This window comes from Neltuma alba, unplaced genomic scaffold (genome assembly GCF_004799145.2).
Source record: "Neltuma alba isolate B1F8T4 unplaced genomic scaffold, ASM479914v2 tig00006372_pilon, whole genome shotgun sequence".
In the NCBI taxonomy this organism is placed as follows: Eukaryota; Viridiplantae; Streptophyta; class Magnoliopsida; order Fabales; family Fabaceae; genus Neltuma; species Neltuma alba.
In genome coordinates this window covers 16443-39504 of record NW_021634448.1, presented here as the reverse complement: position 1 = coordinate 39504, position 23062 = coordinate 16443, and the positions used below count along the sequence as shown (strand labels likewise).

Sequence of the window (23062 nt, the reverse complement as noted above, 5' to 3'; positions counted from 1 at the left end):
AATCTCTTATTAGTACTTGCTGATTTAGTTCTTATTTCTTACCCTAACCAAAAAAGAAGCAAAAATTAGACCAAAATTAAATCAATTAAAGTAGTGATTCAAGAGTCAATAGTCGAACCAGAATTAACTTGATATCACCGGTCATATTAAAATAATATAATTTAATTAAAATAAAAAATGTTATAATTAATAATCACTAATAACAAAATCTAAGGAAAATGTAATAATAACGTATTGAGAATTTTGATTTTTATGATTTATCGATATCAAAACCATCATTAAAATTTATTCAATCTATAAGAACTAAGATATTAAGAATCAGAGAAAAAATAAAACCAATAATAACATAATCATCTAAATTTATTTATCACCAGTTATCACTAGTTTATCCCATTTGATCACTTAAGCTCATGCCTGGTTTAACAACTAAACCAAACCGGACGACAAACGGTTGAACTAGCTGTTTCTGCCCCCCCCCCCTCCTTTTTTTTCCTGCTCAACACTTGCACCAAACTCACCGTGGAGTTGTCTCCTGTGCGCATTTAAGCTTGGAGGGAAGCCATAAAGGAACACTGTCTTGCGGTTGGGGATCAGTGAGCAACATTGCCAGAATGAGGGCAACCCTTTAATTTGGACCACATACGCTATGGCCATAATTCTACTCACCTAACGCAAAGTCGTGCTTTCTAATTATTCCTTAAGTTGACTCAGACAATTTAAAAGAAAAAAGGGACCAAAGTCAAAGCAGTTACTAGTTCACGTCCAACACTAACATGTTTCGAAATCCTTCCGCACTATAGCACCTTGGTTTTCAGGCTAAATAAATATCCAATTGACCATAGAACGCTAATTCCAGGCTCTCTCATCGTTAACTCGAGACCAGGGAACACCGATTGGGCTAGATCTAGAATGTTAAAAAATTATGACTTCAGCTTCACTCGCAGGTACCTATTAAATGCTAGTTCTGGGGTCAACAAGTATCAGACTTATTTCATTCTTAAACATGGTCAAGCATCATACATTATGAATGAAATTTACAAAAATTGAGCCTCTAGGAGCCATTTAGACTCGGAATGAAAAAGCGAATAACAAACTGAAAAATGATTCAGAACCGAACGTCCAAGAGTTGTCTCATGGATACGAATCTGGCGAGACTCTTTCACTGACTGTAGTACCAAATTGTGGGCCTCCTTCACGGTATGAGAAAAGATACTCAATCGGGTACCCTCTCAGCTTTCGAGGGGCAATTCCAAGATCATAGAAAGTCAAAGCTGCAAATTTAATTGTAGAAAAATAAAAGATGTGAGAAAAAAATTGTGTACTAAGTCTGAGAATCAAGAAAACAAAAAACACACGAAAAAAATGACAGAAATTACCACTCTCCGAAACAACATTATCGGTAGTTGAAGCAAGGATCTGATCCAGATTGAATATGTTAGGATTGGGTAGCGGAAAGGGCACCTTCTTTAGAAACATTTCTCGTGGTGTTGCCAATGCCTGAAATCATCATATCCCACATAACGTAAACTCCACGTAACTAAAGTGAAACCATACATTGTTGTCGTCATTAGCAAACCAACTCCAGCATTATCTTCCATCAGCATGTATGGTGACTTTCATATACGAAGTTTAAAATACAAAGTCCATTGGTAGCTAACAGGAAAGTGACAACTATCAGTCACCTAGGTACAACCATAAATATACAACAGATTAACACAACTTGCAACGACTACCGACTTCTATAACTTTTATGTCTGGGAAATTAAGCAAATTTTGCTCATCAGACAATTTCACAGTAAGAAGTTATTTGAAAACTACTGCATTTTTTTGGGCAAGAGATTCCCACTAACACAATCAAACATTGGATGAAAGCAAAACTGAAAGAAAACATTCAGTAGCCACAGAAGTTTACAGATGTGAGACAATTAGAATTACAATCCATTCTGTTTCCAAACATTTTAGTCAAATAAATTAAACATATATTACCTTCGGTCCTTAATATAAGAGTTAGTTGACCAATTTGAGTAGATTAAGAAAACTAGTTAAGTTAGTTATTTGTAATAAATAAGTGTTGTTTTTCCTAAAATATCCTTGTTAATCAAGTATATTGGCTAGAACTATCATCATTGCAAGGACTACTTTAGAAAAAAATGAATAAATATGAAAGAAAAAGTAGATTAAAGTCTTATGTTTAGGACTTAAAAAAAAAAAAAAAACTCTTATATTAAGGACCAGATACATGTAATTGGAACTGAAAACCACACAAAATTATAAAGATTCAATGCTGGAATCCCAATAGTACGTGCACACAAGACTAAGTAACCAAAAAATTATCAACACACCTTTGCAATAGGGAAAGGAACTTTCACATATCGAGGCCGTTCCCGGATTGTATCATACATAAGCTCAGCCTGTATTCACATAAGTAGTCTGCATTAATTTACCAATTTTTCTTACTTCTTTTACCCCAATAGTACAATATTTGTTTAAAAAAGATATCATGTCACTAATCAACAAATAGCGATGAAAGAATCACCAATTCATGGACTGTAAAGATCTCAGGACCACCCAGTTCATAAATCTTCCCCATGCTAGTCCCATCATCCTTCAAGGCTGCAATAACTGCTGCGGCGACATCAACAACATATACAGGTTGTATTCTGCAATAATATTGTCACGATCCAGAAAGATATCAAGAAACAAGTATTTCAATGCCAAAGTGAAGAGCAACACACATCACAGTTCCATTCCATAAAAAAGTGTTGAAGTTTACAGTAGTGGCTCAACAGATAAACTACATACTTAGTGGTCCCGTCCCCTATCAATGGAAGAAAGTTATACTTCTTTGCAAACTGAGCCCATCGATTCAAAATCCGATCCTCTGTACCAATAATACCCGCTGGTTTCATGATAGTGGCCTGTAGATGTACATGTTATGAATTCCAATGATAATGCTCTTACAACCTACCAAGCACAAAATTATGAATTACCCCTAGGTGTGACTGGTTGAGCGCAAAATCACCACAAATATTTTAGACATTGTCAGTGAAAATGAATTTTACTTTGTACATGAAAGAGACAATTTTTTCCTTGTTCTCACACGTCCACGCATCTCAGTACTGTCGCAGCAACTATGGCGTCAGATACACTAACATGGGAAAATATGCGTGCCTAAGCTTTATAGTTAATTAGCAATCAGATATTCAGTTCATCAGATTTAAACAGGAGAATATGTATTGTCTAAAGAAACGCTGATAAGTAGCAGCATTTAATAATATAAAACTATCCGTAACCCCAAAAAAATATTCAGGAGATGCTAATGCTTCAGATATAAAGAAAATCATGCTGGTCAAGTCCAAACCCAAAATAAATTCCAAAACCTCACAAAAAAATGGACAACCCACTTTTTAGCATTTATTCATTGAACAAATCATAGGTAATGATGCGCTGGACTGCTAAAAGCAATGCATTGGCTGATATTTCACTTTCATCTCTGCTGTTCAGAGAAATTCTTTTTAGATGAAAACAACCAGGTTTCAATCTGTTCATCTTCAAATTTTCAAATGCAACATAGAAATAAAGACACTACAAGTGCTGCCTTCTAACTCAGTGGATGAATAAAGTGTACCTCAGGTAATTCCTTTAAAATAGCTTCCTCTGCAGCAGCTTTGGCTCTCAGCATCCTGGATGGAGAGGAAGGGGATGCCCCTAGGCAAGAAACATGAATAAATCGCATGATACCACCATGTTCTTTGGAAATCTGCATCATTTCACATTATTTATCATCATGACATATAATTTCAAATATACTTTAAAAAAAGGATTATGTTAAGCAACTAAAACGTTAAGTCAGCACACATCCAATCAAACCAAGCCTTCCAGGGCTCTAAACTAGCCTAATACGTGTTTAAAACTTTGCAATAATTAAAAAACCTCACGATTGTTGTAAGCCTCAAAATCAGAGCTTGAGTACACTTTAAACTAGCCACTATGAATTGCAAGAGACTCATGAATAGGATTAAACTTCTGCATATTAATGTTTAACGTTCAAGGCTTCAAGCATGTTCCAGTTTTTCAAGCTCAGATAACAAATCAACACAGATCCTAGAATAAGAACTTAATTTTCTAGGGAAACATCATGGTAAACTGCACATTTTGGCTTTATTTTGCTTTTGCTTCTCACAAGGTCAATATTCAATTACATCCCAGAAGTTTACAGCAGACATTTTTATTGAGGCCATGGACATTCAATAGTATCCCTTAGCTCATTAAGAATTATGAAGAGTACTCGTTGATGCAAATATGCGTCATGGATTTGCACCTGTGAGCATGCCATGAGAGAAAAAGTGAGTCAATGATAAACTCTGAGGCTGAGTGTAAATAAACGTACCACTGCAAGTTGCTCAGCCATGTAATGGTTCACTTCCTCAAAGCTGAAGTTTCTCGTCTCATACTCCCTTCCTGCCAGCGGGCATAATCAGCCAGGAAGTGTACGGCGAAAAGTCAATTTCCAATACTATGACACATTCAATCAAGGTGCAGAAGTACATGAGACGCATACCAATAAGATTGATGACGACATTGGCCTTTGCCATCACAGCTTTTATTGAATCTTCATCTCTTGGGTTGTATTTCATGGGCACAATCTGTGCATATCAATCACATGAGAATTAGCACAAACAACTCATGGAAATCAAGCTTGCACAAACAATCCCATCCAAATAAAAAAAATGGAGATAAGTGTTGAAAATATTATCCCAAACTACCTGTCCTAAGTCACCCATCAGTTTCAGATGACGGTGAGAATCTTCGGAACCCCGAAATGGAACTAGCACTTGAGATCCCATTTTAGCTAGAAGAGGAGAATGGTATTGCAAAAAGTAAATGAAGCAATACAATGCAGTTAGATAAATAGAACTTCCTCAACATAACAGAATTGATATTAAAATACCTTCTTAATTAAAAGTAGACAAATTTAATCGAACAGGAATTACTGTAAACAGATATTTTGTGCTATATTCTGGTAATTTTTTTCCTGAAACAATGAAACATTGCAAAATATTGTACAAGCTTACCCAGTTGTTGGACAACATAACGACCTAAAAAGCCAGTTGCCCCAAATACTGTCGCTATAACGCCACTGCAAAACAGAATTTCTTTCAAGCGTCACTTTGACTGTCCAACTATCAGCTGTATAAGCTAATAACACTTCTTTAACAATGCCATCTGACCCCTATACTTCAAATGGGAAAGGCAAACCGGTTAAAAAAATGCCTTATAAGATAAATGTATGAATCAGCGTCACCTGACAGATGATCTTCCACCCGTGCCCTTGCGAACAAGATGACCGACACCCTTGGTTGCAAGGGTAGATGCATAACGCTCGCGATCCGCTCCATAGTCTGCAACATCAATTACCAGAAGAGAAAGAGGAAACTAAGCACATTATTCATCAAAATACACACAAATTAAGACGGAAAATGGAGAAAAATAGAACATCACAGTGATCGGAAATTGGATAGGTGCACTTCAGCAACGATATGGAAGTTGAGGGCTTCAGCGATTGGTGCCCTAAGCGCCTGGTAATGGCCTGCATCATACCGTGCTCCAGTCACAGACAGAGGGAAAGGAAGGCACCACGACAACTAGGAATGAAAACGAAGATTTGCGAGGGTGAACGCGACAGTTTTTGGATCTGGATCCTGGAAACTTCGGCTCCAATTTATTGGGCCAATGTCTCTGAGCAAGCCTCTATTCTACTAGGGGACTAAAAGTGCTAATTGGGCAAATCACCCATCTCAACCACTGCTGACATATCTATTTAGGCCTTTTGGGCTCATCATAAATGAGTTTTTGGGCTTTGCCAACTCATTATAAATGAGCTTTGCTTTATGAAAGAACAATTTTTGCCGCATTACCGAATGAGTTTGGTGAAATAATACTTAAACGGGTGATTGAAAAGATTCAATTTTTTCAGTTTTCAATTATTTGAGTTCATATCTTGTGACTAATATATCAAATATTTGCGCCAGACGCATAATAACAGTATATAGGGGAGGCTCTGAAGCTTCTTCTTAATTAACCAACCCAAATACGATATTTAATATAAAAGTTAGTTTAATATTTAATTTGGTCTTAAGTATAATATCTTGATTCATTTTATCTTTATATTTATCTATTTTTTAAATAGTCTTTATAGTAATTATGCATGTTAAAAATTTTATCAAATAATAATTCTAGCTAATACACATGATTAGTGAAAGTATTTTAGAAAAGATAACACTCATTTATCACAGATAATCAACTTAAATAATTTTCTTAATCTATTCAAATCAGTCAATTAGCTCTCATATTAAAAACTGGAAGTAGTATATCTTTTTGCTGTGTTCAGACTTCTTCCCCCCCCCCCCAAGAGAGGATATAACAAAATATCATTTCTAGTTAATTCTGAGTCCAAGAAAGCGAGGAATACGTTATTGTTCAATTCTACCACCGTCCAGCTTAAAGGGGAAAAAAAAAAATCTACCACGTTCTTCACTTCCAACAAAATGGGACAAATGTATACTTTGCTACAAGGCATGCTGCTATACATACCTGCATTTCCTCAAAACTTGCTAAAGGGGATGAATTAACTAACAACAACATCAAATTATAAACAAATTTCCTCCCACTGGATTGGAAATGCTTGATGCTTGAAGCAGCGACCACCTCTATTTTTACCATTTTTCCAGTTCTTCGAATGCATCAGAGGTGGCCACGGAGGCAACACTTATGGGCCCAACTTTTGAACCGTCTTTGTGTTAATGCCAGCCCCACCTCTATAACTTAGAAAGCTTTAAAGGATCCCGTATGACCCTTAATTCAAAAATCTGGAATGCCACTTGAGCGTGATGAGTATTCGGCCACCAGCTTCAGAAACATGGACGACTTATCCTCTAAAAGTCGAGATGGGGTATCAAACTCTGCAATCCTACCTGCAAAAATATTAACTAGTTCACTTCAAGAGCACAGTCTAGCAAAACAAACACGGAATCATACTCTATCATCAAAAACAAAGAACCATATCTATGAGCTAATTTGGACGAAAGGTGACAAACAAACATACGCTCTCTATTTTTTTTTTTTCTTAAAAAAAAAATTTGAATCTGTACTACGTGAAATATAAGAAAGCAGAATCTGCAGGTGTATTTTGAGAAAGAAGACGAAGAAGACGAAGAAGAAGAAGAAGGACTAAGGAGAAAGATGCAACTTCACATACCATCACTAAGTACCAGAACTAGATCGCTGTCAACAACAGTAGGAATACGGTGTGCAATAGTACAGACAGTGTAGTCTTTGAATTCTGTCCGTATAATCTTCTGGATGAGATTATCAGTGGCAGTATCAACTGATGCAGTTGCTTCATCAAGAAAAAGTATCTTTGCCTGCCTTAGTAAAGCTCGGCCTAGAGAAACTAGTTGCCGCTGTCCTACGCTCCAATTATCTCCATTTTCTAACACTGCAAATTACACAATGAATCTTAAAGTCACTTTTCCTAAAGAGTGGGGTTAGGGGCAGAAGTCTTAAAGTTACTTTTTACTCCAAACATTGTCCTTTACCTGGTGTATCAAGCTTTTGCTCCTTTTGACGGATAATTTCTCCTAGTTGAGACTTATCTAGCGCCTGTGAAAATATTACAATCAATGATCAATAAAAAGAAAGCATACGTGGATATCATACATTGTTCACATTCACACACACGGACTTTTCTATGGATTACACTAATTGTGTGTAAATTGGATAATGGAGATACGCAAGCAATGCTAACCTCCCAAATCTCATTATCTGAGTGCTCTTCAAGAGGATCAAGATTGCCTCGGATGGTACCTTCAAATAGAGTCGGATCCTGTGGGATGATGCTGAGACGGCTACGAAGGTCATGAAGGCCAATATCTGAAATATTAATGTTGTCTATGAAGATACTCCCACCTGCAGGTTCAATTAATCGAAATAATGCCTGAATCAAAGTGGATTTGCCACTTCCAGTCCGTCCAACTATTCCAATTTTCTTTCCACCAGGAAATGTGCAAGATACTCCTTGAAGCACCAAAGGCATATTCTCCTTGTAACGAACCTTTAATTGGGACAACGCAAGCAATAGGACAAAAAGCGAAATGATCAAATTCCAATTCAAAGGAACAAGAATAAGCATGAGCATCTTAGTGACGTGAAACTAATCAGAGTTATACCTTTAAATCAACAATTTCAATTTTCCCATTCTCAGGCCATGTGGATGGAGGACGAAATTCTTCAACAGTCGTTGGTGCTTCACTAGGAATTTGGCTGTATTGGTATATTCTTTCAATGGATATTATTTTATTTTCAAGTTTGCAAAAGCTAAGTATCCACCGTGATAATCGTGCGTTTAAATTCAGTCCATATGTCACAGCAAGTCCAGCCATGCCTATATAGAAAAGAAATAATGATTGACAAGGTTATATTTAAATTTTTCACATTTCATCCTGCATCTTTATCTCGAGCAATATTCACAATCAAATGAGTACTTTCCTCTTTGAAGGAGTTTAAATGCAAGATCAACCATGGTAAGATCACGCAGAACTCTAGTCAAGTTGAAAGCAACTTACTTGAGTACAAGCTTAGAGCTTTTTAACTTGTCTCTCCATGAGTAGAATGAAAAATAATAATAAAAGACATTTCAAGTTAATGAGATCCAATACTCACTGGGGTCAATAGTTCCACGTGGAAAGCTCACTACTAATATCATGCAGAGAGCAAACACAAAGGTTGACAATAATTCCATGCGCAAGCAGAGCCACTCAATAGCTGCAATACTGCAGAAGAAAGGACGTGCAAAACAATCTAGAAGATAGAGGTTCCTCTTCATGAACCTTTTTCCTTGTCCAAAACTTCTGATGGTGGTCGCTCCACCGATTGATTCACCAAAAAGATTTATAATTGGAGATTTCTGGATGCTTACAATACGAACCAGTTCCCTTGAGGAAGCCATATAGTATTTCTGCACTAGAACAAGTTAAACGCAGGAATGATTCCTTAATTCACAAAAATGGAGTGGCAAGCAAAGAAAGAGGGGATGTAAATGCTATATTTCTCCTTACCTGCATCCACAAACAAGAAACAGCCATAGGGACAATTAGAAGCAAAATTTGCCAGGTGACTTTTGTCATCACACCAACAATACCAATAAGCTGGATTGTCGTTGAAGCAAATCCACCCAGTCTGAAAGGAATGTCAAGGTCCACAACACTTTGATCAATTGATACCTGGAGGGGTAAAGATGACCCATATTATATAGGGCACTACATACATGGAGAGATAAATTAGAAGGAAAAAAAAAAAACTTACACGATTCAAAATCCTTCCAGCTGGAGTAGAGTCAAAGAAAGACATTGGTGAACGGAAAATACTTCTAAGCATATTCAAAAAAAGCTTTTGTGAAGCTGCTAGACCGAATGTTGCTACTAGAACAGCCCTAATAAAAATAAACCAAGAGCTTCCAAAAGCAAGGGCCATGTAAACAAGCAGAAGAATCATAGGAGTTGTTTTGGGTTGCTCTCCTGCGGTCTGAGGATTTGCCCAAGCCATCCACCAATTGCTGGCAATTTGAAGGAACTGAAATAGTGCTTGAGCAATGATTATGAGTGGAATCAATAGGCCTTTGTATGCTGCAGCCATGTACGAAAAGTACACCTTCATGCTAATTCTACCTCTTACCCTCTCCTCTTCCTGAACAAGTTGTTTATCTTCTGCGCATTTTGCTTTCTTCTTCACCTTAATTGCTTTCTCTTCAGAAGCTGATGAACCCTCTTTCACTTCCTTTGCCAAACTGTCAACATCTGATGGAACCAATTTTTTATTAGTCATAACAGATGCATCCGAGGACAAATTTTCATCTGACTCTTCTGAGAATTGATTAGGAATATCCATAGCCTCTATTGCTTCATGGTGAGCTGACACTAGAGTTTCAAAATCTGTTCCTGCTTGTAAAAGATCATCATATTTTCCTGCTTGTATGATGCGGCCTTCTTTCAGAACCTTCAAAGATGGAGCATAAATGTTAAAAGGATCATACCTTCAAATTTTTTTAAATCTTAGATGCAGAGCACATGTGACTCTCAAGGGTCAAAAGGTTGAAAAGTTGCAATATAATTGTAAATTTAACTTCTATGAAATTTGAAACTGGAATAAAAGGACAATTTCAAGACAAGCCCACGCAGGCATACCAGGATCATATCAGCAGCAGGAAGAAACTCAACTTGGTGGGTCACAAAAATGACTGTCTTATCTGCTAGTGCTGTCAATATGTATTCCTGCATGTCCATTTCATTGATTAAACCATATCCAATATATTTCTTTCTAAACAGAAAAACTGATTGTAAGCAAGGAAAAGACTAACCCTAAACAATTCTGACCCAGTATGGGCATCAACTGCACTAAAGGGATCATCAAGGAGATATATGTCAGAATCTTGGTAGAGTGCTCGTGCAAGCTGCACCCTCTGCTTCTGGCCACCACTTAGGTTTATACCTCTATCACCAATGATGGTTGGTCACTATGTGAGAAGAGTTCCAGATCCTTTTTTAGTGAACAAGCATGAAGAACATTCTTGTATTTTACTTTGTCCATCGGGCTTCCAAAGAGGATATTTTCTTTTATATTTCCTGACTGTATCCATGCTGATTGGGATACATACGCAGAAGAGCCAAAGACTCTTACCTGCAAAAGGAGCCTCTTTACTATCATAGGTGAGGAGGATGGATTCAAACATCACTAGACATAAGAAAAGTAGAATGAAAAAGCCCAAGTTCATCAACATACATCACCGGAAATCTTAGGTATCTCTCCAAGAATGCAAGAAAGAAAACTTGATTTCCCAGAACCAACCACACCACAAACAGCCACTCGCATCCCTCTTTTCACTTTAATATGTATCCCTGACAGAGTAGGTCTAGATGAAGAAGGATCCCAACAAAAGACTCCATCATTAATCTCTACGGCAATGTTAGAAGGGCCTCGTGGCAAGTTAACAGTTGCACCTTCCTGCAATTCTTCCTCTTGCAGGAAACCAACGATGCGATCAAGAGAGACTTTTGTCTGAGCCATTGTCGATACTAAATCAGGAAAATTTCTTAGAGGTTCTTGGAGGATCCTGAAAGTAGCCAAAGCAGAAAGAACACTACCTGCAGTCAGCTTACCACCCATCAATATGGAAGTGCCGAAAGTGACAGCAGACACAAATATAGGGGAGCTCCAGAAGAAGAAAGTAATGAAAGCCTGGGCATAGAGGGCACTCCGAAGCCACTTGAACTCTACTTCACGCATCTCCTCTAATTTTATTCGATATCTGTCCTCCCAAGCCTCGAGCTTGAGAATTCTCATATTCCTGAGACACTCAGATGTTTTCCGCATTCTCTCATCCTTAGCTGCCATTAATTTGTCTTGATAAGCTTCTTGTATCCTAGCCACTGGAATGGTGACAACAATGGAAATGATTGTAGCAATCAATGCGGCAAAAGCAGCAACCCCAACATTCTTATACAAAATTGCCAGGGCGAGAATAATTTGCAGAGGAAGCATCCACATGTCATGAAGATACCAAGAGTAGTCCCCAACCCTCTGAACATCTATAGCCATGTAGTTAACAATCTCCCCGCTTGTGTGACTTTGCTTGGCCAAGCTTGAGAGCCTGAGTCCCTTTTGATATACCATTGCTGTTAGAGCTGACCTAATATGCATACCCAAGATGTCCACCCCGAAATACCACTGCCGAGTTGTCAAGGTCTCCAAAAGTTTTGCTGCAAAGAATGTCCCAACCAGGATATACCCTTCATGAGGAAAACTGTGTTTACCACTCAAGTAATTGACAAAGTAACTTATCATGTATGGACCTACATATGAGACTAAAGTATTCGCACCAGCGAATATGGCATTGGAAGCTGCCTCCTTCCAGAATGACTTGACGAGAGTCCAAGCTAGTGAAGGCCGCTTATAAGGGTTTTCGCTCTTCAGCCTCTCCCAGTTAGCATTTAAAACCTTGTAGTTGGTCTTGGCTCGATCCTTCGGTGCAAGAAGGGGAATGTCCTTAAGTTCAAGTGGTCTCTTTGCTCCCACGGAAAGAAGTGAGTTTAGCCAAGAAAGAGTAGCCAAGCTAAAAGGCCCTGCATCACTATAAGGTGTAACCTTGAGGCACTCTGGCCCTTCATCAGGAAGCAATGGCTTTTCAAGCTCACTGTTAGTGCTTACTTTTACACCAGTAACACCCCTAATCGCAACAATACACAAGAAGGCAAGAGCTGGAGTGACAGCAAAATTTGCCACAACATGAGAGCAAAGGTGCTTTGAACCTTCCATCCAAAATTCTCTCCAATCAACATATGCGGTGCACAAACAAATTACAAAGGACAAAAACCACCAAACCCTCAACAAAAGTGGAAACTTCACAGACACCTTGAATCTGCAATGCAAAGCCGACAAGCTTAACATGAACCAAGCTAACGCCTGGGAAACTGGCATAGAAAGAAGAGATAAGTCGACAATTTTCCCATGTGCTGCTCCTCTAATTAAAGCGGCCCCATCAAATCCTAACACCAAAATGTACACGAAGAGAACATAGAAACAGCAGAACACTGTGAATTTGAACCCCCTACTGATTCGAACGTCATGCATGTCCCCATCAATACAATGAGGAGCCGGGCTTGCACAGCCGGTCGTGTTGTTCTTACGAATTCGATTTCGACAGGCATACGCCAATATCCGTGTGGCAGTGACAATAAACAGAGACACAAGAAAAAGAGTCAAATTTAAGCATATCGCTGCAAGCTCCAATACGGGCAATCCTCGTATCAAAAGGGTAATTAGCAATCCTGGAGGTGATGGAGAAGCCGAAATATTATTGATCCATTGAGTGATAGACATTATTGAATATGATATATTGGTGAAGAAACTCAGTAAGAAGAATGAGTTCGTATGAAGCTATATAAGAGAGATCCAAGCGGAAGAAGAGGAGCATTCCACCACCTCGAAGATGAGGAGAAGCAAATGTGCAGTTGGAGACAGCTTCTGCGGAATCATTGCACATGAAAACAAACATATGTTACCAACACAGAATAAAACAAGCAGAAAGAGATAGATAATGGCTCGAACTTCCCTCTCATAACAGTATATGCTAAATTATTACACAAGAATTGGAAGTGACAAAAGCAGCACTAGAAATTAAAATATATGCAGGAAATAAAGAAAGCTAACGAAACAAAATACGAAAAACCGACCCGTCTTACGTATCTGAAATCGCGATTTTGGAGTTGGCGCAGACAGCCCAGGGTGGCCTGTATAAAGATGCAGTAGCTCAATGAGCTTTATCACCACTTACACAACCAAAGTTGAGAAAGAAAGAGGGAGAAAGGAACAATGCCACTGGGTAATGAATCATCCCACACTAAGAACTACAAAGTTGGTGATGAGTAAGCTAGCCTCTAGTCTATATATAGACGTAGAGAATAGAGATATAGTGGTAGCCTAATCAGCTTAATCTCTTTCTTTCTTCATACTCTTTAATAAATATCCGAGTGGTGTTGTTAACAATCGACAGTTCCGTGCGAGAACCAAAAACTTGGCAGTGACAAAGGCCAAAGAATAGACGCAACTGGAATTAGGCTCAGGTGATGTTCTTTGTTATTTAGCGCCTATATATACGTATCATTATGCTTGATTTGCCGTAATTTAATAGTCCCCAGGTGAGCTGGAAAGAGTATTAAAATCAGAACAAAAAAGAGAACTTTAACTCCTCATCTATGGTAGGAGTGTAATGGTTCAAGAGCAGAGCTAGAGGGATATTAATATAATGGCCGGCAGGATTCAAGTGAGAGAGTGATGGACTGAATAGTAAGGACGATGATGATTTGAGCCGCGCCAAGTGCCGACATGTTTGTCAAAAGAGTGGCGCTGAAAACCACTTGAATTGAATTCTTCCTCCCAACGCCTAATTGTCACAGTGAAAACCTAAAACCACCCCATCCCAAGTTGTCAAGAAGTGGAGACAAAAGGAGCGGCTTGCATGTGTTTTGAATTGTGACGTAGCACATTGAGAAAGCCATTTTCATATTATTTGGTTTATGAGTATGACTCCATTAACGCGGATGCCACAGCTAATCCACTCATCAATCACTTGTACACACGAAATATATGTGTGTGTGTGTATACTCGGGCGTGCGTCTTTTACATATAATAAGAGCTCAAACCCTAAAGTGCAAAACAAAATATTCGCATTAGATTTTTTAGGAATATTAATTTAAACAAGCACAAGTTTTTTTTTTTTCCCTTCCAGAAATTACTATATCTGTGACGCCTGCGTTCTTGTGAAATACAGGGGCAGGGGGACGCAGGATTGATGGAGGCTGGTAAGTGGAAATGACGTGGCATGAACATGTGTCTATGATGGAGTTGAAAATTGATTTATTGACAAATGGATGAGAAATTTTGTAGCATTCAATGAAGATTTGTTGATGAAGCTCATCGACTAAAAATATGGAAGTAGCTTTAAATGCAAATGCAAAATGATCCGGCCATTAAAAGTGGAATATTCCAATATTATTCGCACATGCATTCATTACTAATAATATCAAATAAATACAGATCTTATATTGCTGGATAGCAATTGCCAATTAATATAGCCTTTCTGGTTTTCCTTAAACAACTGGCATTAAAAAGGAGAAGTACAAAGTGTGTTCCCATTTCCCCCCGTAAACGCGTCCTCTGCAGTACATATCGCCAAAATATGCATCAGTATTTTTTTTTAATTTGAATGGCATCAAAATATGTTTAATAGGATTTTTTTGTGTGGAAAACATAATTATTAGGACAGAAAAGTTAAGTATATGTACATGGTATGTTTATTTTAATACTCCTCCGGTCCTTAATATAAGACCTATTTAACTAATTTGATTAGATTAAGGAAGTTAGGTAAATTAGTTAATTATAAGAAATGTGACACATTTTTCCTAAAATACCATAATCATCTTTCTTAATACCCCATCTCCTTCTTCTACTTGATTATGGTTGAGAGAGTATCTATAGGGGTAATTTAGAAAAAATTGATAAATATGAGAAATGAGTCTTATATTTAGGACCAAAACCAATTCAACAATTAAGTCCTATATTAAATAGCAGAGGAGTAATTATTATGCAAATAATAAACATAAGTTATTTATTTGAATGAATGTAAAGACAATTTGTGTTTTGTTCTGCTATTATTTAATAGTAGTAGAACACAGAACTTAATTGAAATTGAACTCTGACATGTCAGGCGGCCTAACCATGATGAACTGGAAACATGGGATCCTGTCTGATCTAACTTGGGCCAGCCACAGAAGAAGCTTCTAACCTAAGGGACTTCTTTTCAAGTGTGATGTGCTGATATGATTAACTGATTATCATTCGTTCATCTGTCGCATCCACCACCATAAACATCCAACATCTGCGCCACCAACCAAGGGCAAAAAAAAAAAAAAATTATAGTCTTAGTGTTCTTTTAATATTATAAAAAAATAATTAATTCATAAATATTAAATAAATTATTGGGCTGGTTATAATAAATGTGCGCTAATTTTCTTGCAATGCCTTATTTTATTATTTGCATTAAAAAAATTTTACGAATTCCCTTAAGCATATAAAACTGATGGTATTGTTTGATGAAAAACTATACATTTATGAGATAAAAAATATTAAAATTTTTTATTTAAGACAAAAAAAAAAAAGGAACTCATTTTGACTCCAGAGTCTAACCTTCGAGAGCCTGTAAACGGGCATAATAACGATGATAATAATAATTTAATATCATCTTCAAATAATTAATTTGTCAATTCATGCTGCGAATCTAAAGATATAGTCAGCTTTATTTTCTATTTTTACTTTTCCACCTCTTAAGAATAACTCATGGTTCCGGTCAAAAAAAAAAAAAAAACTCATGGTTGCAAGGGTTTCTATAAACTATTTATCAAAAAATTCTTTGCACTGCCGGTGGGATTCTAATTCACATTCTTATAAAGTGCGAGTCACATTTTTATTAATTTGACCAATATACATTAGCAATAATACTTTCTTAGTTTCCTTTTTTTTTTTAATGGTTCGACCCCCCACACAGCTAAACCACCTCTTTTGGGGTAATGTTCATCAATTGCAGTTAAGAAAAACAACACATTAATATTATTTATATACTTTACTTTATTTATGACTGTTTTGTTGAGATAATAGGAAAGACTATTCATGAATGAAAACTGATTTTTTTTTTTTTGTATCTTTACATGAAAATATTTATAATATTTTTACCATTTTTTCCCATTGTTTTTCTTCGTGGGAGAATCCAGTTGGATTCCAGTCAGCACCGTCCAATGGCTGAGAGAAGGAAAATCCACCCATCACTCAACCTCCAGAAGAAAACATGCCTACAAGCAACATCCACCAATTTCTTCCAATTTTCTGCCACAGACGTTCACGTTATTGTAATTTTCTGCCACTTAACTAATCATGCCTCTTATTTTTTCTGAACCACTTTAGCTCACAAAATAACACATAATTAAGACGGACTTCTTCTAACGAAACTTAACGTGGATTATTTGTTAATCATATGTATACATTTCCATTTCGTTGCTAATTCAAAGTGATCAAGATTTTGAAATTTGAATCATAAATAAGACAACAATCCATGTCCATGCATTGGCGTGAAGAGCAAACCATTATATGAAACAGATAGAGAGCATTCTGAACTCGTCCTAAGAATTCCCAAGTAAAGAAGAGGCTTTATCCTGCAAAATCTGCCACGCAGCATCCACATGCCTTACCCCTGTCAATGGTGTGCCAACTGCGAAACGTAGAATGTACTTGCCTGATAAAACCTGTACAAAAAGTTGATGATTTTATAAAGCAAAAGAAAAGAAAATTAAGAAAGATAAACCAGAGCATGACGCCGGTAAAGCATATCTACCGTGTGTGTTATGAAAATATGCCCACTAGAATTTACAGAGTCAAGCAGATCCCGATTGAGCTGGTTCCCATCATCTACAGAATTGGGCAGAGGCAAGAGCCGAAAACAAACCAGAGAGAAAGTCCGGGGTGTAACAACCTGTGAGAAATTAAGAGACCATGGAATTTTGATACAAATACGATATTCATAATTGACTCGTTTTGGCTTCAAATAAAACGCAGCACTATCGCACCTCAAATCTTGGGTCTTGAGAAACAAGCGTCTCAAAGTGAGCAGCCAAATTAATGTGGCTTCTTATGTGACTTCGCAGACCTTCCAATCCATACAGTCGCAACACCATCCAGAGTTTTAAGGATCTGGGGCCCAGTGTAAGTCAATAGGCAAGGTTAAAACATCTGCCACTACTTCTAGATCTCTTAGATTTATAAAAACCATTATTGGAAGGCTATTATCATTGATAATATCTTTTGGCCGTAAGCTCTCAAACTCCAAGAACTAGTATGAATAAAGGTCATATGCGCACTGCTAAATGCATTTATAAGTGATCAAACGGTTCCAATGTATTTATAATGCAAATTTACTTATGAGGGTGAAAATCTCTTATAGAAGAAAACAACAGGCATATTTAAAGGTTAAATTTCAAAGACACACCTAAAGCGCCGTCCCAGAGGAATTTGCCAGTCTTTGTAATCAGTGACCAAGTTTCCTTGAGAGGCCTGAAGTTTCGATTGTGCAAGCAGACGGTTAGAACAAAAGCTTAATCACAGATGGGATAAGATTTAAACTGCACGTTAGTTTGATTAGTATGTCCCCCATGACCTTCTGATCCCCCAAAGACAAAATATTTGATCATAAAAGGTTTATAAAATAGCTTGTCTACCAAAAGCATGCAATTACAGACATACCTTGTTTTTCAGATATTCGGGATTTGTCGATAGTGACTCAATCAGAGCGTTCCTGTCCTGTCATCATCAATTTGAGCAGTGCATTTTTTTTTCTCGGTTCATTAAGTAAGTCTAACCATCAACAGATGCTTAAATGGGATAGGGAATAAGAACAAGATTTTGCATCACAGATACCTGAACCCAGAGCAGTGAACAGTCAAAGTTAGTTAAAAACCATTTATGAGCATTCATGTTAAACGAGTCAGCTTCTTCAACACCATCGATATGGTGGCGATACTCTGGACATACACAAGCACTTCCAGCATAAGCAGCATCCACATGAAACCAGATTCCATTGCTCTGTCAAGAAGAGATGCATTACAAGCATTATCAGATGAAACACTCCCCATTGTCCATCTACCAAGCACTAACTACGTCATACCGAACTCTGTGCCAATCATTATACAAGAAATATTGAAAGAAGCAGTAATGAAACAAAGCACACTGTCAGAATCAGCATCAGAAGTTGAAATAGACCCAAAAAGAATAAACTATAGAAATTTAGATGCTTTTGTATAGGTCTACGACCCTGTAATTGAAGGCATCTTTTGAATCTATCAAGAATCTATAAACACGTGCCTTAAGCTAATTTTCAAGATATTACCAGCACTATTAAGTGTCAGCACCAGCAAACACTAAGAGCTCCTAAAATGTTCATATATAATATACCAAACGACATCTGCAATGCTCAACCAACTAACTATATTCCCTTATCTATCTTTTGGTTTGGTCTCATTATCCTCACTACCAATGATTTCACTAGCTTCTTGTATTACCCTTTCATTTATAGATATTACCTTTGCAATCCTTCCCAGAGAAGAAAGAGGATCAACAGCTGTTGATGAAGTGGTGCCAACCTGTGAGCATGAAGGAAGAGCATTTCTGATAAACATTGAAATTTTGATTTTGATGAATGGGAAAACGCGAGAGACTTCTGCTATTGTCATCCAATATAAGAAAACAGTCAAACTACATTTGTGTACATCATAGAAATTAAGTGTTAAGAATTTTTACCATATTAATATTAATTGGCCACTTCATGCCATCTTAAAAATAGAACTTTGTGACAGTCCACATGCAAAATAAGCAAACCCTACTGTTTAAGAGAATAAAAAGAAGGTAACAAACCACAAGTATTTTCAACAGCAAACAATCATGCAGTAGGACTGTCATGCGACGACATAAAGAATGGTACGTGATCCCTTGAACTAATGCTAGTGTCAAATTTGGTAACTTCAGAAAAAAAAATTTCCAGAACACGCAGGGCGGGTGAATCTGAAAAACTTAGTGCATTTGATGCCAAGAGATGTCTCAGAGATATTCAGTTCTTACTGTAGCACACAAGAAAAAGGGGATTAAGCCGCTCGCAATGTCATCTGAAATTGCTTCGCGAAGTACATCAGGAGAAAGAGCATAATTTGTGGAAGGATCAGTTCTAAGCAACCTGCAGAGCTCTGGATTGAGTCCTCCTATCTGACAATTAACAGAAATATCATTATTATCAAATCACGGAAAGTCATCTTGACAAGATTAATGCAGACTTCAATGTTGCAACTAAGCAACATAAATGATGTCTCCTTTTAACCATGCAAGGTTCAAGCTGGACTAATCCCGTGCGTATCTCTCGGTTTCTCTATCGCTTATTTCAGGTCAAGGAATAGAAAAGATTTTCTAAAAATTACAGCATGAAGCAAAATAACTAGAAATGAGATAATCATCTAAGCATACATGCTGCAGTTGCAAGATCAGAGGGTGATCGAAACCCACAAGCATCATGCAGAAGAAAAGGACAGCAGGATCATTATTAACCTACAATAGACTAAACAAATTTGTACGCCATGATCCCTAGTGAGCAGTTTCAAGGATGTTATGTTTATAAATTAGATTTAAAAGGGCCATGTGGTTGGAAATCAATTTGAAGACTGGAAGAAGGAACAGTTGAGAAAGCCAAATGCTTCTGGATATATATTCTTTTCTTTTTCCTTTGATTGTTGAAGGTACCTTACAAGCTTTGAGTAAAGAAGAGTGTGTTTGATCAGATGCATACATCACAAGCTTAGAGAGGGCACTCTTGCCAACCCTCCTTAACATCTTGTCACGAGCTGCCAGCAAGACAACTAGCACAGCTTCACTTGCCGTTCCCTGTATAACTCCACCACCTCGTCCTGCATTAAAATTTCAAACATAACTTCCTGCATTTCATTGGTTTGATCTATAGCATAATATTTGGAGTATAATAAATAGCTTATTCAAAACTATTTAGATTCTAAATTTTAATATCTATCAAAATTATTGGGGATGAAGTTCAACAGAATCTGAAGCACGAATTTATATCTTCATTCAAAATCAGATTCATCATTTGCTGCCTCAACACAAACAAGTTTCTTTTGTTTTTTATTTTTTTGCTGGGCCAAACGTTATCGAACGGGTTTGGTAGTTGGCAATATAGGCAACCACAAATATAACAATGTAACTTAAAATCCCTGAAGCAGTCCTTTAGTAACCATGCCATTTTCTTCGGGTTTATGGTTTTCTCCTTCTTCATATCAGACTAATTCAACGAGATGCTGTGGTTTAAGGCGTTACCAGTAGAATAGAAATGATCAGGCAGCTGAAATGCCTTAGCAAGCCAGTCAAGAACGATCATTTCAAGTTCAGTTGCCGCAGGAGAAGTTATCCAGCTGAAACCCACAATGTTGAGACCAGCACTGAGCATTTCTCCCAGAAATCCAGCAATGCTACCGTTCGAAGAAAAATATGCAAAAAAATTTGGACTTTGCCAATGCGTCACCCCTGGCATTATCTTTTCCTGAACATCTAATACATGACATATTTTAGCCATCTTTAGTGGGGAAAATCTCGTTGTTATTAGGCAAAGAGTAGCATGCTACTATGTCTCGCTTATGATCTGCATTGGTTGAATAAGAAAATTTGCATAAACAGACTCTTATATAGAAATCTCACCATTCAAAATGTCTTGTAGCGATTCAGGATGATTAGGAGCAGAATCTGGTAGAAGCTTCCCAAGATACCCCGGCTGCAATATGCGAGACAAATATAGAGAAGCTGATGCATAGTCATAGTGATTTCAAACTAGAAGCACGATCGAAAGATTAAAAGAAAGGATCAGATAAAAGAAGACAGCAGAGTTACTCAATAAAAGAAGAGCGTCATGCACATATTGACAGAAGTTTAATATTTTCCCGTTTCAATTACAGGCTGAATCCATGTTTCAAGTTCTTTGAGAAGCATATTCTCATTTAGCTATAATGCACCATAAACGATCGAGCAAATGAAAGAAAGATATTAAAGTGAAAAACTGCGGAATACTTTACAACCTCAACTTGGCTGAGCACAGGGAAATTTTCAATGGTTTTGTAGTAATCAGCAATGAAATCCACCATCTTATGAGCCTGCTCTCTGAGCTGTTCAGCGTCCATCGGCCTCAACTCACTCTCCCTAGACATTTATGAACTGCGAAGGTCAAAGTTCAAAGCTGAGACTATGCAATGAACGAGGCACTGGAACTGTGTTACTCATTTGATCTACAAATGAAATTTTGTAAAATGCGCAATCTCCAACAATCATTGCCATAGACATGGAGATAAGAGTTTGATGTTTGGGACTCACATTTCTTTGGGGAATAGTGAAGAGCTTTGACGGAGATAAACTAAGCGGACTGAAATACTATTCCAGCTCCAGCGCTCCAGTACTGGTGAAGAGAGCGGAAAATGTCTCCAGCACGACGATGGCTTTCGTCAACTAGAATTGAACGCTGTGCATTGGAGGGTTACTATTATGGAAAATACGTTGCAAAGTTTACGTTATTGAATTTTTATTTTAATCGTATCACGGCATTTAATTATTTTGTGATTGATTAAAAATTGTAGATCATTAAATACTACCTCCAGTACTTAATATAAGATTTTATTTGACTTTTATTTTGATCTTAAATATAAGATCCCAATTCACTTTATCTCTCATATTTATATATTTTTTTTCAAGGTAGTCATTCTGATAATTGTAGTCCTAGCAAATACAGTTGATTAGTAAGGATATTTTAAGAAAGATAACACCTGTTTATTACAAATAATTAACTTAATTTTTTTTAATCTTTTTAAATTAGTCTACTGAGTTTTATAAGTAGAACCCGATATGACTTTTATTACAGAGTGTAAAATTCTGACAACTAATTATAAATGGTGTTATGCGATGGGTAAATAATAGGGTCAGAAGCCTCAAAATGTTTATTGTAATTTATGGTCCGAATCTTCCAAGAGCAAAGCTTCTACAGTACTACCTCTGATTTTTAATATAAGAAATAATTTGACCTTTAATTTGATCTTAAATATAAAATCTCAATTTACTTTGTTTCTCATTTTTATCTATTTTTTTCAATGTAGCCCTTGTAATAATTGTAATTTTAACTAATACATTTGATTAACAAAGATAATTTAGAAAATACAACACATATTTATTACAAATAACTAACTTAACTAATTTTCTTAATCTGCTCAAATTAGTTAACTAGGTCTTATATTAGGGATCGGAAGTAGTATATACCCAATATGAGGTCAATATTAGAAAAGTCAAACCTTTATTAATATCCGATCATTTTGTTGGCATCGATCAAAATACTTTAAATAATAATGATAAATTGTACCCCTATTTGCGGTTCCATACTTTTATTAATCTTTAATCTGATGCATGCACGAGATAAAGATCCAATATTTGCGCCACCAACCAAGAAAAAGATGTAGATTTAATAAGAGCAAATTTTTTTAATTATATAAGAAGTATACTCCGTCAATTCAATAATCAATATACTAAACTCTTGCCGGATCCTAATAATAACAGAGTTTGTATTTAGAAAGTATGAGTCACATTTTTATAAATTGAATTAATTTATGTTGACAATGATGTATTAATTTAGTCATGTATAGAATTATGCTTTAAACACAGATATCTTATACAAGGTGGTGGAGTCGTTAAGATTTTTTATTAATTATATTTTTATTTCACCAGATAATTCAATATGAAAGCTGTCCAATCATACGCACACCAAAATGCGTACTAACCCCTACACACTAATATACGGTATTTAATATAAAAATTAATTAGC

At 36.8% G+C, this 23062-nt stretch overlaps 3 protein-coding genes across 3 annotated transcripts; all 3 read right to left on the bottom strand.

Annotated features, from left to right (window-relative positions):
- Window positions 1–990: 990 nt before the first annotated feature.
- Window positions 991–5643, bottom strand: LOC114750235 (NADH dehydrogenase [ubiquinone] 1 alpha subcomplex subunit 9, mitochondrial-like). Its single transcript, XM_028938797.1, has 12 exons — window positions 5503–5643; window positions 5306–5402; window positions 5076–5140; window positions 4767–4852; window positions 4562–4646; window positions 4391–4461; window positions 3629–3760; window positions 2803–2918; window positions 2537–2660; window positions 2343–2411; window positions 1377–1497; window positions 991–1271 (listed from the first exon to the last, which is right to left on the bottom strand). The coding sequence occupies exons 1-12, from the start codon at window positions 5597–5599 to the stop codon at window positions 1132–1134; spliced, it is 1203 nt and encodes a 400-aa protein (XP_028794630.1). The 5' UTR covers window positions 5600–5643; the 3' UTR covers window positions 991–1131.
- Window positions 5644–6513: 870 nt separating this feature from the next.
- Window positions 6514–13599, bottom strand: LOC114750236 (ABC transporter C family member 5-like). The gene is given in 13 exon segments (XM_028938798.1): window positions 6514–6974; window positions 7259–7498; window positions 7599–7662; window positions 7808–8113; window positions 8229–8443; window positions 8722–9016; window positions 9117–9281; window positions 9364–10053; window positions 10242–10328; window positions 10415–10566; window positions 10569–10734; window positions 10837–13077; window positions 13287–13599. Coding segments are annotated over 12 exon segments (4590 nt in total). The 5' UTR covers window positions 12934–13077; window positions 13287–13599; the 3' UTR covers window positions 6514–6861.
- A 3051-nt stretch (window positions 13600–16650) lies between these two features.
- Window positions 16651–21659, bottom strand: LOC114750238 (tyrosine decarboxylase 1-like). Its single transcript, XM_028938807.1, has 13 exons — window positions 21571–21659; window positions 21279–21442; window positions 20905–20977; window positions 20527–20757; window positions 19942–20105; window positions 19273–19413; window positions 18738–18797; window positions 18076–18240; window positions 17902–17958; window positions 17648–17712; window positions 17229–17352; window positions 16997–17134; window positions 16651–16907 (listed from the first exon to the last, which is right to left on the bottom strand). Exons 2-13 carry the CDS (start codon window positions 21405–21407, stop codon window positions 16785–16787), a joined length of 1470 nt encoding a protein of 489 aa, XP_028794640.1. The 5' UTR covers window positions 21408–21442; window positions 21571–21659; the 3' UTR covers window positions 16651–16784.
- Window positions 21660–23062: the final 1403 nt, after the last annotated feature.